Consider the following 15,924-nt stretch of genomic DNA (forward strand, 5'->3'; position numbering starts at 1 on the left):
ATTATTTAGCATATTCACTTATGTCAAAGTATAATGATCATGAAGAACACTAATTCAGCTACCAGATTTCATGGCACATCAGTTTGTACAAGTCTAAATGCACTGTGTGCAAGTGGCCCAGAAGGAAGCTGTTAACCTGAAAAAGATACTTGCTTTCTTCTATATATTACATGCTATGCAGAAGAGACAAGGAGAATTTTGGCCAGCTCATCTGTTAGAGCTCCTCTTTCTGGAGACACATGCTCCTAAGGCATAAACACATTTCCACCTTTACTATGTCAGAGCCACATACCAAACGATATACTTTAACACTATTATCTAGCTCCTGGTTTAAGAAATAGGTACAAGTATGGTACCTCCTGCTAGAGAAGTAACCCACTGAACATCTTTTGAGAGCTTTAGTCATCGGTCGTTTTCAGGGAGATGACTTCTTCAGGCCAAACTTCCATGTCTTGGCAACTGCCTGAGGTTTTCAAAGGCACGGTTTCAAGTTTTAGTACATTAAAAGAGCTCTGACTTTACAGTAACTGCTCAGAGTATACTCAAAGAGTGCAGTTACTTGTTGCAGCTTTCTTTGGCACAATCTAGGACAGAAAGGATGACTTCACTTATGTGGATCAAGGTTGGAGATGACCAAATATTGCAGTGTGGCCTTCCCTGAGTTGCTAATAACAGTCAGTAGCATCCTATCCTTGCCCACAAGAACTCCTTAGAATTTGTATGGGAACAGAAGTGAATTTCTACATCAGCAGTAGGCTGTATTGGAGTATCCAGAGAGATTTTCTCCTGGCTGCCTTTATTTGTGGATGCTTGTAGCAGTCCAGCTGCTGTACAGTGCCATAGCAGCTTAATGTGGTATGAAAAAAACATATCTGATGTTTCATAAGGATTGCAGTTCTACTATTCAGAATTCTATTATTCAGTATTCTATTATTCAGGCATAAAGACATATGTTTATAACTATACTTCTATATTTATATCTTATTTATTTATATCTGTATTTGTACCTTTATGAAATTCCAAGATCATAAAAGCTTGGTACCAACAAACTCAGACTGAACCACATGGAAAAAAAATAAAGCAAAAACATTAAGAAAGTTTAGGTTGCAGAGGTCTTTGGTTTGAAATTACACTCAGTTAATTTGAGGATTTGTTGCCTAAGATGACTTAAATATCTAAGACATGCATGTAACTCTAATGGCTGCCAGGCATTTATTTCCTATCATCCTAACAAAAGTAAATCATTGGTTTATAATAAACCTATTTTTTCCCAGTAATTATTTATTATGCTTGTCACTGCTTTCCCACTATCCTCATGGAGTTTATGTAGTCTGTATGATACCACCCTGAATGAAATCCCATTTGTTCATTAACATCAGCATAGTCCATCTAGTACTGTGGACTAGATCTCCTGTCTCGCCTACTAATTTTCTCCATCCAAGAGGTAATAAGGAATGAATTTTTAAGCAATGAATATTGCAGCAGTGCTAACTGCAGTCTTCTGTGTCCTGACCAGGAGCTTCTACAGACACTGAAAAAGGTAGCATGGATAGAAGCATCCCACACAAACGCTGTCTTTCATCAGAGGTTCTGGCTCTCAAATTTGCTGAGACTGGACCACCTCCCAAGTAAGTGATCAGAGAAAATAAAGTCGTAAGGAACTTTGAAGGGCTATTCTAATCATCATCTGTTTCTTCTACCTGTGACTGAAACATCTTCGAAGTCCCTAATGAACCAGTATAAGTTCAGCAGGAAAAGAGTAAATGCAAAAACCTTGATGTCCAAGCTTAAGTACAATGTACTTGTACAATGCACAGCTATTTTGTCTTGCTTAGCTTTCACTGTAAAAGAAACAGTGGGCATGTGTTTATCTTCATTGTATTAAACAAAGCAGAGTTGTATGTCATCATACACCTTGTTCCTAATGTCTTACACAGGATCTTATGTTTAAGTGCTTTAATAGTTCTAAGCCAATTTATGTTATCCTGCTAGATGGCTCTGTATTATTGCATTAAGCTGATACAAACATAGTCTATCCTTGTCACAACATCCAGATGCTATGGAAAAACGTCTTTAGATACTCACACAGGCAGATTTTGTAAATCTGACTGCCTCTGAGCCAGGCACTTGAGCAACAGGAAAAACAATAGTAAATACAGTTAAGCAACCATGAATGTTATGTACTTTTGCACTTCAGGAGCAAATACACAGTAAAAAAAGCATTTTCACATCCAAGTAATAATCAATTACCGAGTAAGGATTCACTGCAGGGTCTACAGAATAACCGGTGACATTCAGCTGCAAAAGTCCAGTGCTTACCACCACGTATGTCTTCAAGTAACACAGAACATATCCAGTTGTCTGACATGAACGAAATCAGACCATTTAACTAATGGAAATTGGAAATAACAGGAAAACCCTGAGAAATGGACTAGTAAAGAAGAACTTCAAAAGATTATACACGTTAAATTTGTACCGATTCAGATTCATATCTGAAAATAAACTTGTTGCAGCTATCATTCTTTTCCTGGACTAAGTTATGTAGATAAGCAGACATGAAAAGGGTCTTTCCTTCTAACTGTTCCTAAGAAGTACCAGCATGTAAAAAACTGTCATAGCTGGAGAGGGACTCTTTTATCAGGGAGTATATTGATAGGACAAGAAGTAATGGTTTTAAACTAAAACAGGGTAGATTTAGATTAGATATAAGGAAGACATTATTTCCTATGGGGGTCGGGAGGCACTGGAACAGAGAAGCTGTGGACGCCCTATCACTGGAAGTGCTCAAGGCCAGGTTGGATGGGGCTTTGAGCATCCTGGTCTAGTGGGAGGTGTCCCTGCCCATGGCAGGGGGGTTGGAACTAGATGATTCTAACAGCTCCACGTTCTTCTTGTGTTGGGGGCCCCAGACCTGGATGCCATACTCCTGGTGGGGGCCGCACAAGGGCAGAGCAGAGGGGGACAATCACCTCCCTCAGCCTGCTGCCCACTCCTCTGATGCTGAAGACCAGGATGCAGTTGGCCTTCTGGGCTGCAAGTGCGCACTGCTGGCTCATGTCAAGCTTATTGTCCACCAGAACCGCCAAGTCTTTCTCTTCAAGGCTGCTCTCAATGAGTTCTTCTCCCAGTCTGTACTCATGTCTGGCACTGCCCTGACCCGGGTGCAGCACCCTGCACTTAGTTGAACCTCAGTAGGCTCACATAGGCCCACTTCCCAAGCTCGTCCAGGTTCCTTTGGATGGCTTCCCTTCCTTCTGTTACATTGACTGTACCACTTAGCTTAGTGTCATCTGCAAACTTGCAGAGGGTGCACTCAATCCCATTGCCTATGTTGTTGGTAAGGATATTAGCCAGTACTGGTCCCAGGATGGACCCCTGAGGGACACCACTCGTCACCAGCCTCCACCTTTTTTTTCTTTTTTTTGCAAGCTCCCTATTTTGGACAGTTTGATTAATCAAAACAAAAACACCACCATTATTATAGTAGAGTCTACTATTGAGAGGGATCGAGATTTTTATTCTGCATACACCATATTTGTACAAACAAAAACTAACCAGCTTTGTCCATCAGGTCCAAAGTGCAAGGAAGCCAAACTATGAATATTCCTTTTTAGCCAGATCGCAGTTCAGACCATAGAGATGAACTATAAAATTGAGTTTTCCAAGTTGTACACATGCCACACAACACGCCTGTGATATCAAGGCAAAGACTGTTTTATCAAGCCATTGTTGCCCACTTTTATACCGCAGGCAATTACAGTCAGCCTTTGGGACTCACAGAAAACAAGCCTTGTTTCTAAGGGGGTTTGCACATTCTGTAGATTCTTATTTTTTTTTTTGGCTATGGAAATCTCATGTATATTTGGAAAAGGAAATCGGTTTTGTAGCAACACTTTCAAACAGGCTAAGAAGCTTTGCAAAACCAGCCTCCTCTGTGGCAAACGTATCAGCTTCCAAAGAGCAATTAGAGCACGGCTCAAGCACTGTGATGAAGTTCTGCCCCCGGTGACCTTCTCCTACGCGCGGGCTGGCAGGATCCACTGAGGGCACGGAGCTTGCTTAGTCCGGGTACCTCTGCTACGGCTGCAGAGCTCCCAGTCCCCAGCCCAAAACGCCAGAACTCTCCCTACCAGGGCCACCAGCGCAACGGGCTCCCGCCGCCAGGTCCCGGTACCACGGCCCACCAGGGCCCGCGGCCCCCGCTCCCACGAGCCGGGCGCCGCGCGCCCACCGGCCGGCCCTTCCGAGAGCCGCGCACCTGCCGCCCGCCGGCCTGCCCGCCGGCCGGCCCGCGGGCCCTCGGCAGGGCGTGAGCTGCAGCCTCCTCCTTCCCAGGACGGCCTTCTCCGGCGGGCGCGGACAAAGCGGCCGCAAAGCACCTGCTGCAGGAAGGGGAGGAGGAGGTTCTCGCCCTGCCCGCCCCCATCTCTGCGCCCACCGGCTCCCCTCCCCGAGCCCAGCCGTCCCGCCTTCTTCCAGCCGGGCGAGCCGCAGCGCCAGCGGAGAGCTGCACCAGCGCCTTCGGGGGTTCCGGCTGCCCGGGGCCCGTATGACCCCCACACACATCCCCAGCATCTGCCCAGGGAAACCAACTCTCGCCGCTGGCTGCACGATGGATCCGCACCGTAAATAGGCCGGAGGGTGGCACGGGATCCGGCTCTCTTCGCACGAGCGCCCGCTCCGTCTCTCCCCCGTGCCCGGGCGCTTACCGTAGGGAGGCGCGGAGGCTTCCCCCTTCCTCGCCATCGTCTCCCGGCGCCCACCGCGCTGGCAGCGCAACCGGCAGCCCGGCGCCTGCGTCCGCCGCTCAGCGCGCCCTTTGTTGCCGTGAAGGCATGAGAGGAGGCAGCGGCCGGGCAGCCTCCCGCTCCGCCCGCGCCCCGCGCCGGCCCACCCGTCCCGCCGGCTCCACGGCCGACGCCTGCGCCGAGCCCGCGGGGGCGGTGCCCGAGCCGTGGTGGGGGCGGCGGGCGGAGGGGGGGCGCCGAGGGCAGGCGTGGGGGCCGCAGGACGACCTGCCGCCGGCGGCCTGCCCGCTGCCCCTCGCCAGCCCCGCCTGCGCCCGGCCCCGGCGGCAACTTGGGCAGCCGGTGAGAGCGGGCGCTGTCCCTGCCGGGGCCCGAGGCAGGGAGGTCCGCGAGCTCTCCCCCGCCGCCTGGCGCTGCCGGGAGGAGCGCTCTGCCCCGCGGAACGTGACGGGCAGCGGCAGCAGTATCGGCTCCGCTCGGTTTCGGCGGGCGCAGCAGGCGCCGGTGCCGCAGTCAAGGTGGAGAAGGCTCCCCCTTTCCTGGCCGATGCCCGTAGCCTAGAGATTTTGCCGCTGGTAGGAACTGGGCCGTCCTGAAGCCGCTCCTGCTTCGGCCTTGGCCCAGCCGGCCCGAGAGCGGCCGCGGGAAGCGCCTCCCGCCCGCGGCCCCCGGCGGAGCTGTCCGGGCGGCCCGTGCTGAGGGGCCGGGCGAGCTCCCCTAGCCCGCGGTTCACAAAGACATTTCAAAGCACATTAACTGAACTTTGGATTAAACTAGCTGGACATGCTCTAGGAGTGCATCTGATGAGCTCCAGACCCTCCCTAGGGGGTATTCAGTGCAGCCCAAAGCAAAAACCCTCCCAAATGCTTAGTAGGACTTGAATCTAACCATCTAATCAGGGCAGCTCTGGCTATACGGACGGACTGAGCGACGAGATGCTGAAGAGCAGCCCCGCAGAGGGGGATCTGGAGGTTGTGGTTGACAGCAAGTTGAATATGAGCCAGCAGTGTGCCCTGGCAGCCAGGAGGGCCAACCGTATCCTGAGGTGCATCAAGCACGGCATCGCTAGTTGGTCGAGGGAAGTGATTGTCCCGCTCTACTCTGTGCTGGTGTGGCCTCACCTCAAGTACTGTGTGCAGTTCTGGGCACCACAGTACAAAAAGGACGTTAAACTGTTGGAGAGTGTCCAGAGGAGGGCGACGAAGATGGTGAAGGGCCTAGAGGGGAAGACATACGAGGAGTGGCTGAGGTCACTGGGCCTGTTCAGCCTGGAGAAGAGGAGGCTGAGGGGAGACCTCATCACAGTCTACAACTTCCTCGCGAGGGGGAGTGGAGGGGCAGGTGACCTATTCTCCGTAAACACCAGTGATAGGACCTGCGGGAACGGTGTTAAGCTCAGGCAGGGGAAGTTTAGGCCGGACATCAGGAAGAGGTTCTTCACCGAGAGGGTGGTTGCACACTGAAACAGGCTCCCCAGTGAAGCAGTCACTGCGCCAAGCCTGTATGAATTTAAGAAGCGATTGGACTGTGCACTTAGTCACATGGTCTAAACTTTTGGGTAGACCTGTGCGGTGCCAGGAGTTGGACTTGATGATCCTTATGGGTCCCTTCCAACTCGGGATATTCTATGGTTCTATGATTCTATGATTTTACGCTATAAATCCAAAAGTATTAGTCTGCATTATTTCCTAACAAAGAAGACTCCTAATGCAGAATGAATCCCTGTGAGGAAAGGCTGAGAATGTTGGGGTTATTTAGCCTAAAGAAGAGAAAGCTCCAAGTAGACCTTATAGCAGCCTTTCAGTATTTAAAGGGGGCCTACAGAAATGATGAGGAAAGACTCTTAAGACTCTTTATCAGGGATTGTAGTGACAGGACAAGGGGTAATGGTTTTAAACTTAAAAAAAAAAAAAAAGTAGGTTTAGTTAAATATAAGAAGAAATTCCTCACCATGAAGGTGGTGAGGCACTGGAAGAGGTCACCCAGAGAAGCTGTGGATGCCCCATCCCTAGAAGTATTCAAGGCCAGGCTGTGCAAAAACCCCATTCAACATGATCTAGTGGGAGGTTCCATGGAAGGGGGGTTGGAACCAGATGGTCTTTAAGGTCCCTTCCAACACAAACCAGTCTGCGATTCTATGATCCTAATGTAAACATTCCTTCAGCATACTGATTTATTCAGTCTCTCAGACTTAGGGATGTCTTCAACCCCATTCCAAGCTGTCTTTTAACCTCAGTGCAGATAACATTATTTGCTTTATGAAGGGTTGTGGATCCTGATCTAGAAGGCACCTAGAAATAATGTCTCAATTCTGAGCACTATAGAATTTACATACCGTCCTACAGCTAGTAAATACATTTAGTGTGTAACATCCTTACAGGTGTTCAGGTACCTGACTCAGGCAGATGGAGTTGCTTAATACCTATGACAGTACATATTTCCTATGACATTAGTTTTTAATATAGATTCTGAGGCCATCTACCCACCTTTAGAATTTTGTTTTGTGTGTAATTTTATTTAGAATACTCATAGTAAAAGACATGCTGCTTACCAAAATCATATTTTTAAATAGGTTGAATATATTTCCTTGTATCACAGGGCTGTTATAATGATAAATCATCTAAGGCATACCGAGTTAATGGAATACAGAAACCGTATAAATAACAGATATGAAATATATGAATAGAAAGTGTATTGTTCGTTATTTAACTCTCCACACCACAGTCAGAAACATGACGTATGGAACAGAACCCTATATATAAAAAGGAGCACAGAACACAGGCTTGAGTGTTGGTATTTAAAAGCCCCATAGCCACACAATCCAATGGTACAGTGTACTTTAAACTAGATTTAAAACAGGAAGTACATAAAAAATATTTATGAAGCACCTAGGTAACACAAAGTTACAAATTATGCCTATGACTTTTCCTCAATTACCCTTAAAGTACAGGGAAAAAAATCCACTGATATTGGAATGAAAAATCAGTAGTCTGTGCACTAAGTTGACACTACTTACATGACTCCATTCAGTAAAGGCCTGGAATTGTGCCAGGATAAATGCTATGCAACATTGCAACCATCCCCTTTTTAATTAGTTGATATATGAAAACAAACAAACAAAAAACCACTCTTACACGGCTTGCTTCCTACTGAAGTGATTTTGCTGTAATAAGTACAAATTCAAGAGTCATAACTGTCAGTAACAACACAAGCCATCAAGAATCAAACATACCAAGACAATAACAGTGCTAAAAATATTTGGGACACCTTACTTTGAGCTGTTATGCAAAATAAAGCATTATCCAAAATCCAGCTCTCAGAGAAGTGTCTTATATTAGAGTAATTAGAAATATATATATATTCCAAACAAGGTCATTCACAGAGACATCAAAGAAGCTATTTCTCTTGAAAGCATTATTTTAATAAAACCCTAGGTAACATTGCTTTACTGTACTGAATCAATAATGTTCAAAAGACTGTACTTTATACATTGCAGTTAATTTACAAAATCAGTGCTTTTGTTTCAACATACAGCCAGAATTGACAGCATTCATAAACACATTTTACATGGCTATCAACATGATATACACATCACTATGACATCTCAAATGTGTTAAAGTTCATGTTTGTACTAAAATCAAATTTTAAAAGCCTAGCTAAGCCAGTAGACTTTGTTCTTCTTTAGTAAGGAGTTAGTAAGTTATTGGAATGAGACCAGTCCCAGGTACATGCTGTGTTTTGTGCACAGAATGGAAAAATTGTGACAGACAAAACCAGACTGGAGCTGAGGCTGAGCAAAACCCATGCCCCAGTCCCAGTCAAGCCCAAGTGCCTGGCACATTTCTAAAATATGAAGTTACGGTTCCCTGATGGGCAAAAATACTATAAATCAGCCACAAGGACTTTTCTGGTAACAGGGCTAAGATGTAGGTGGTTGGAAACAGCCCAGGAGACTCGGTATACAGAGAGCAAAATGGGCTCTCTCTCGCCATCAGGCCGCCGCACTTCCCAGGCTTTGTGGAACAAGCCATACCTGCAATAGGTAAACTCTACAGCTGGAAGGAGGGCCTCGACAACCACTGCCGGTCGCGGACAAGCCGCTGTGCCCTCGCAGCTCGAGCGCCGGCCGGGCGCTCGCCCCGCCTCCCTCTCCCCGCCGACCTCCGCCGCGGCCCGGACCGCCAGGAGCCTGCAAGCCCACACCCGACGCTCCACGCGGGGGCACTGCGGCCTTGGCGAGGGGAGCACCGCGGCGGGGCGACCCCGGCCCCGGCCCCGAGCCCCCTGCCCTGCCGCGCCCGGGTCGCGGCCGGCGCGGCGCTGGCACCCGCTGTCCGAGAGTCCCGCCTCGCCAGGCATCGCCGGGAGCCTCCCCGACCTCTCGGCCACTCTCTCTGGGATGCCGGCGTTGAGAGCCGCTCGGGAGAGCGGTCGGGTCGTGCCGGCCGGGTGGCGACGGGATGCGGGTCCCAGGGAGGACGGGACGGGACTGGGCGCTACTGGCGGGGAAGGGCCGCACGCCGCGGCAGCGCTGGAGGGCGAGGGGCCGCGGGACAGGAGCGCCTTTGGCGGGGCCTCGGGCCGCGCCACGCCCCTCCTCGACCGGCTCGCTGCCGGCCGTCACTGCCCGCTCCTGGCCGTGGGGAAATCCGCGCTCAGTTCTGTTTTTCCTGTCTCTGCATTTTGATCCGTTTATAGCCTTCATGGTCTGGATAGGTGCTCCCATGTTTTATTCTTTAGCTGAGTTGTTGCACAGCCTTGGGACTCTCCATGCACCAAAAGGCATGCTGTGAAGTGTTTAGAAAAAGATGTGTAGGTCTGGTACGCTCTGCTTCCCACTTACATGGTGGAGACAGCTTCAAATTGTCAGGGTTTACAGGTCAGAACATTTTATATAATGCATTTCTTTAAACATGCTTAGCTGTACTACCTATGCTATTCTTTTATATGTGCGCTATATAAAAGTTGCTTTTCTGAAGTACTAACATTCCCCTATAGAGTAAAAATATTGCTTATACAGTGAAGTTACTGAACCACCAGTAACCTCCTAGCTTCAAACTAGAAAGTAAAAATGATTCAAAACTCAGGTAGTACCTTGTTTAGCTTTTGCGCTGGCCTTTTTTCTGGTTTCCTCATTTCCAGAGTCATTTGTTAATTACGTAAAAGTTGAAGGGTCCTCAGTCAGAGCTCACTGTCAACAAGTGTGGTCTAGCCCCAGAGTGACACAGCCTAAGTGTCCAAAGTGTTTCCATGACAGTGTCATTTATGGAATAAGGCTCCATCTCAAGCCAGTTGGGTGTTTTACAGATCAAACAAAATGCTTTAGGAAGGGGAAGCCGACAGTTAATGCGTACCATAGGAGATTGGTATTTCAAGTCCAGCTTCCTGACATACTACCCCAGCAACAAACTGTTTTTGACAACTCTTCATTTTTTGTCCTGAGTTACGTGATGCAGAAGCGAGGTTAGTGACCTTAGTTTATTGTTGTCTTATCTTTTTCTGTGATGTACAGCTTTGTGAACAAGTTGTGTAGTTCTTTTGACATTAAAGTAATAAAGATTGCTTCACTTGCATGTGTATTCTTGTCATACCCTTTTTCCTGTCAGGAGATTATTCCAGTGGTGATCTTGTCACTGTAATGGTCACATTTCGGATTGTGACAAAGCTTATATACTAAACCAAGGAAATGCCTTACATACTAAACCAAGGAAATGCTGTGGTAGTTGCATTTGAGTGTCACTAGTAATCTTGTCATTGAATCTAAATGTCCCACTGAGTCAAACAATGGGAAAGTTGACTGAATAATAGATCGTCACCCAAATTTTACATGTTAAAAATTGATCCTTTGTCACTTGATCACTTGTGCCACTCCAAGTATGAATCCCACCTGTCCAATTCATATTTCTATTTGTGGGGGGAGTTATGATTTTTTTCAGAGTAACTTTCAGTGTTAACCTTGCATACCACTCTGGCAGGAAAAAACAACAGATGTATGTTCTCTATTGTAAAGTTGACAGCTTCTTTCACATAGACGTTATCACCTTTAGCATTATTTTGAAATCAGTACTTTTTCTAGTTTAGACAAAAATCCGTTGGCAAAGCTATGTTTGACTGTATCAAGGGCTGCTCCTTAAAAAAAAAAAAAGTGAATACAATTATCTGTCTATTTTTTTCAACATCATCTTGTCTTTTTCTAGATAAAATAAGGTATAAAATTCTGAAGCAACAAGGTCTTTCTAGATGCTTTTTTGTTGCTGTTGTTTTGTTTTGTTTTCTTCAGTGTAACAGTGATAGTAGTGACACAACTTGAGGAAGAAAGCAAGATACCATTTTTCAATGGCTGTGGTTGAATAATGTGTTGCCTACTGGAAAATACAGTCCTGAACTATTAATAAACTCACTTAGCAGATCGGTGTTCAGTTATGTCATAGTTTCTCCTTCTTCTATGCCTAGCAGTGGTCTTCCTGCATTTCTTCTTTTAACTTTACAGATGTTTTCAGTATTTTCTGAAAATACTTTTTCACTATGTTGAGACGCATTATAGGCTGTGTTCTTCTTGACTTTGTAACCAACTAACCAACTTTTTTTTTTTTGTTGTTGTTCCTGGAGAGGTCCCGGAAGTGGTGGTTTGGATTGCCCTGGAAGGAACTGAGGCTTTTCTCTTTTCTCATCATTTGAGAACTGGCAAAATTAAAGATAATATGGAATTTTTGACTTTTTTTTTTAATAGAACTTACGAGCAGAAAGAGTTTCAAGCTGCTGCTCATAAAATTGTTGTGGAGGACATTATTCCTGTTGCTGCACAATGTGACAAAACTGGAGAGATGAATCTATCATACAGTACAGGGAAAATAGATTTTTATCTTAATCTGAATAAAATTTAAAATGTTAACTGTGCTGAACTGGAAGGTAATTTTTCCTACTTCAGTATCCCCTCTCACTCATAAAATGGGCTTGGGAACTTGGTCTTATGAATTCACACACACCAGAAATCTGTGGTAAGTAAACATTCTTTTTAATCTGTAAAATAAAACAAAGAAAATGCATTAGATAAGATTTACATGGGTAATTACAGATTCTACATAAAATAGTTGCATACTAATAATCCAAATTTAATAATTAGGAAAGTTAACACATACAAGTGTTAGTAGGTGTGGATGTAATCAGGATGATTGCTAAATCATCGTGATTTACCAATTTATGACCAGATTTTCTACCATGATTACAACTGTCTAATGTTCCCCTCCTGTGCTGCGTCAACTGATTAGGCAGAGAAATTGCAGGTCATATTTTGATCTAGTCTCTGACACAGACTGGAGCAATTTAAGAGTTTATTCAAGAAGGACAGTTTTCCTATTTAGATTAGGCACAGTACAGCAGTACTTTGGCACTGCTTAAATATATGAGTAACCATGGAAAAATGTTAAATGATTCTCTATTTTGCATTTATATTATCTGAAAAAGAAGTTGGGGAACTGTCTGTAGGAGACCATTTTTTTTTCAAGACTCATCAGAGGGTATATCTTCTATCAAAAATTAAATTAACAAGGTTAAGGAGCAAAGAGACAAAAGGAGCAATTGTGAAGATCACATTTATTCAGCCACAAATTCTAGGGAAACTTAAGGGTGAAATAGCTGGACTACTGCAGTGCAGAATCATTCGGTTATTAAATGAAAACTTACAAGAGGCAAGTTGGATGCCATTTCTTTAAAAGGTCTCCAAGAGAGATCTGGAAAAAATATGTACTAGTAAGCCTGATAAACCATGTAAATTAAGTGCAAGTAAGAAGTACAGAAATAGTGGACACAGATAAATGTGATGTGCTAGAGAAGGGTTTCTGTCAAAGGAAGTCATACCTCATAAAATAATTGGAGTTTGCTGAGGCAGCTAATAGATGTGTGAACAAGGGATGCTTGGTTGATAGAGAATGCTTGATAGAGAATGCTTGAACTTCCAAAGGTGAATTTGAAAAATCATCAGGTTTTGTAGGGAAAAGTAAGCAGCATGGCTTTGCTCTGTCTTTGCTATTTGGAATATCTACAAATAATCTGGAAAAGGAGGTCAACAGTGAAGTGATAGAGTTTACTGATAATACTAAGTTATTCAGTGTAGGAAAGATGAGGCTGGTGCAAAGAACTGCAGGAGAAGGTTGTGAGACTGAGTGACTATTAAAATGGCAAATGAAATTTGAAATGAGAAAAGTGATGCACGTTAGAAGGGAAAGAACCCGCAAAATAATCTTTAAGGTCCCTTCCAACCCAAAGCATTCTGTGATATAAGATACAAGTCTTACGAGGAGCGGCTGAGGGAGCTTGGCTTGTTCAGCCTGGAGAAGAGGAGGCTCAGGGGCGACCTTATCGCTCTCTACAGTTACCTTAAAGGAAGCTGTAGTGAGGTGGGGGTTGGTCTGTTCTCCCACGTGCCTGGTGACAGGACGAGGGGGAATGGGCGAAAGTTGCGACAGGGGAGTTTTAGGTTGGATGTTAGGAAGTACTTCTTTACCGAAAGGGTTATTAAGCATTGGAACGGGCTGCCCAGGGAGGTGGTGGAGTCGCCATCCCTGGAGGTCTTTAAAAGACGTTTAGATGTAGAGCTTAGTGATATGGTTTAGTGGAGTACTTAGTGTTAGGTCGGAGGTTGGACTCGATGATCTTGAGGTCTCTTCCAACCTAGAAATCTGTGTCTGTGTCTGTGTCTGTGTCTGTCTGTGATTTTGTGCTGTGGTAGCTCAGGAGCCTTTGTAACTATTTCTCTGCTTCCAAAGGAAATTCTTACAAGTAGTCAAAAAAATTCAAGTGGTACATTTTTACCATTTTGTGCAACTTGTCCCATATTAATCTCACATTAGCCATGGAACTGTGAAATTTTGAAATTATCTGTTACTATTGTCAGAAAACTTTATTTAAAAAGTTTGCATGGGAATGTCTTATTAAACAAAATGCACAATCAAAAGGTTATGGGGGAATGTGTTTTTTCATAATTATTCTGTGTAAATCACTAATATGTTTTACTTTAAACCCATTTTAGTAAATGAAATATTCCCACTGTAGGTGGTCTTGGCTGTAGCAGATTTGAAGTGTGCCTTATTATGGGAAGAGTTAGCTTATGGATGTACAAGGGTTCAAACTGCCATTGAAGCAAATTCCCTAGGAGAAAGTTCAACTTCTTCTTACCTCCTTTAAGCTAGAGTCTGTGCACTTAAAAAAGATGAATTAATGGTCTAAATATTTTATTTCAGCAAATACAAGTAATCATTGCAGGAAATGAGCAGCAGCAGAAAAAACTTATGAAGAATGACAGAGGAACCAATAATGTGTGCAAGTATAACTGCTACGTTGTAGAATGTTCCTAAACTAACCTTTTTTTTTTTTAAATACTGATGTCTACTCACAGCTTAGCCCATTTCGGTTTGTAAATAAACAGTAACATTTGTAGAAAATCAAGGAATATTTAATCAGATACATTCAGTAAGCAAATAGTAAATAGTACCTGGAAAACCATCCTAATTCACTCACCAAAAATTAATACTTTTTATTTCCCTTTCAAGCGGAGGTGTAGGAGTTTAAGAGAAATACAAGGTTTGTATAAGCAGAACTTCAACTCAGATGAGAATTAAACCGTATTTGTAAATGTTACAGAAGAAAACATTCTTTAACAGTGAGGGTGGTTAAACACTGGCAGAAGTTGCCCGGAAGGGTTGTGGAATCTCCACCTGTGGAAATACTCAAAACTCAACTAGACGTGGTCCTGCTCTAGGTGACCCTGCTTAAGCAAGCAGGAGGGCTGCAATAGATGATCTCCAGAAGTGCCTTCAGACCCCAATAGTTCTGTCAATTCATTTACAATTTCTTACCAAAATGTTCTTACTTCAGTGTGGTCTTTCATCCATTACCTGAATTTAGTGCTGCATGATACAATTGCTGTCCACAGGTATGAGTTTTGCATTGCTTATTTCTCAGGTAGGTTTCCTGGGAAATTAGTTCTTTAAATAATTTTTAAGCATTATAACTCAGCATCTTATTTACCACAGGAAGATTAACAATGTAGCATCCTGGTTAAGTATTTGCCACGCTTTGAAAAATACTTTATTTTTGACTGTTCTATGCATGTCAGCGTTATACATAATTTTTCTTGGATGGTCTCAAAATGGTGTTCCAGCCCGATATGGTTCTGTCTCTCACGTGTGCCTGAGTCAAATCAATCATAGAATGGCTCAGGTTGGAAGGAACCCTAAAGAACATCTAATTCCAACCCCCCTGCCATAGGCAGGGATGCAACCTACTAGATCAGGTTGCTCAGGCTGCTCATCCAATTTGGTCTTGAACACCTCCAGGGATGGGGTATCCACAACCTATTTGGGCAACCTGTGCCAGTGCCTCACCACTCTCTGAGGGAAAAAATTTTCTCTTAACCTCTAATCTAAATCTCCCGTCTTTTAGTTTAAAAACCATTCCCCCTTGTCCTGTCATTATCTGATTGAGTAAAAAGTTGCTGTCCATCTTTTTTATAAGACTCCTTCAAGGACTGAAAAGCTGCAATAAGGTCACCCCGGAGCCCTCTCTTCTTCAGGCAGAACAGCCCCAGCTCTCTCAGCCCTTCTTCATAGGAGAGGGCTCCAGCCCTCTGATCATCTTTGTGGCCCTCCTCCGGCCCCATTCTAACAGCTCCGCATCTTTCTTGTGCTGGGGACCCCAGACCTGGATGCAGCACTCCAAGTGAGGCCTCACAACATAAGAGTAGAGGGGGACAATCACCTCCCTCGACCTGCTGTCCACTCCTCTTTTGGTGCAGTTTTAATTAACAGCATGGTCATACCGGTTTTAATTAGGAAGCAAAGGGTTTTTTGTTTGTTTGTTTTTTGAATGAATGAACGTTTTCTATACCTGTCCCGTGATAATCCAATTGTCGCATTTGCTTTTCCGTAGAACCGAGGTACCAGACGGAAACCGAAGTTATTTCTAAATACTTGCTGTGTTTACCTCGACGAAAGAAAGTGCACGACTGGAATTACCACGCCGTAGATTTACGCCCAGCGTTGCTTTAAGATAATCTTTGGTTGCGGCGAGCCCGAACGCCACCGCCTAGATGCCAAAGCTAGCTGCCTCAGCCGATCTCAGCGAGAGCCGGCCTCGGCCTCAGCACCAAGCGACAGCCCCGCCCCACCCCGCCCCGCCC

General features: G+C 44.9%; 1 protein-coding gene and 1 long non-coding RNA gene across 2 annotated transcripts in view; both read right to left on the reverse strand.

Moving 5' to 3' along the window:
* Nucleotides 1–4,878, reverse strand: part of SLC44A5 (solute carrier family 44 member 5) — an 84,995-nt gene extending 80,117 nt beyond the window's left edge. The window contains exon 1 of the mRNA XM_035564392.1: nucleotides 4,710–4,878. Within this exon, the coding sequence (XP_035420285.1) occupies nucleotides 4,710–4,746 (37 nt within the window). The 5' untranslated portion in view covers nucleotides 4,747–4,878. The remainder of the gene's footprint in view (nucleotides 1–4,709) is intronic.
* A 6,144-nt stretch (nucleotides 4,879–11,022) lies between these two features.
* LOC118256967 (uncharacterized) lies at nucleotides 11,023–15,893 on the reverse strand. The gene is made up of 3 exons (XR_004781416.2): nucleotides 15,633–15,893; nucleotides 12,432–12,478; nucleotides 11,023–11,768 (listed from the first exon to the last, which is right to left on the reverse strand). It is a non-coding gene; the product is annotated as an uncharacterized LOC118256967 (long non-coding RNA).
* Nucleotides 15,894–15,924: the final 31 nt, after the last annotated feature.

The sequence above is a fragment of the Cygnus atratus genome, chromosome 8 (assembly GCF_013377495.2).
Source record: "Cygnus atratus isolate AKBS03 ecotype Queensland, Australia chromosome 8, CAtr_DNAZoo_HiC_assembly, whole genome shotgun sequence".
In the NCBI taxonomy this organism is placed as follows: Eukaryota; Metazoa; Chordata; class Aves; order Anseriformes; family Anatidae; genus Cygnus; species Cygnus atratus.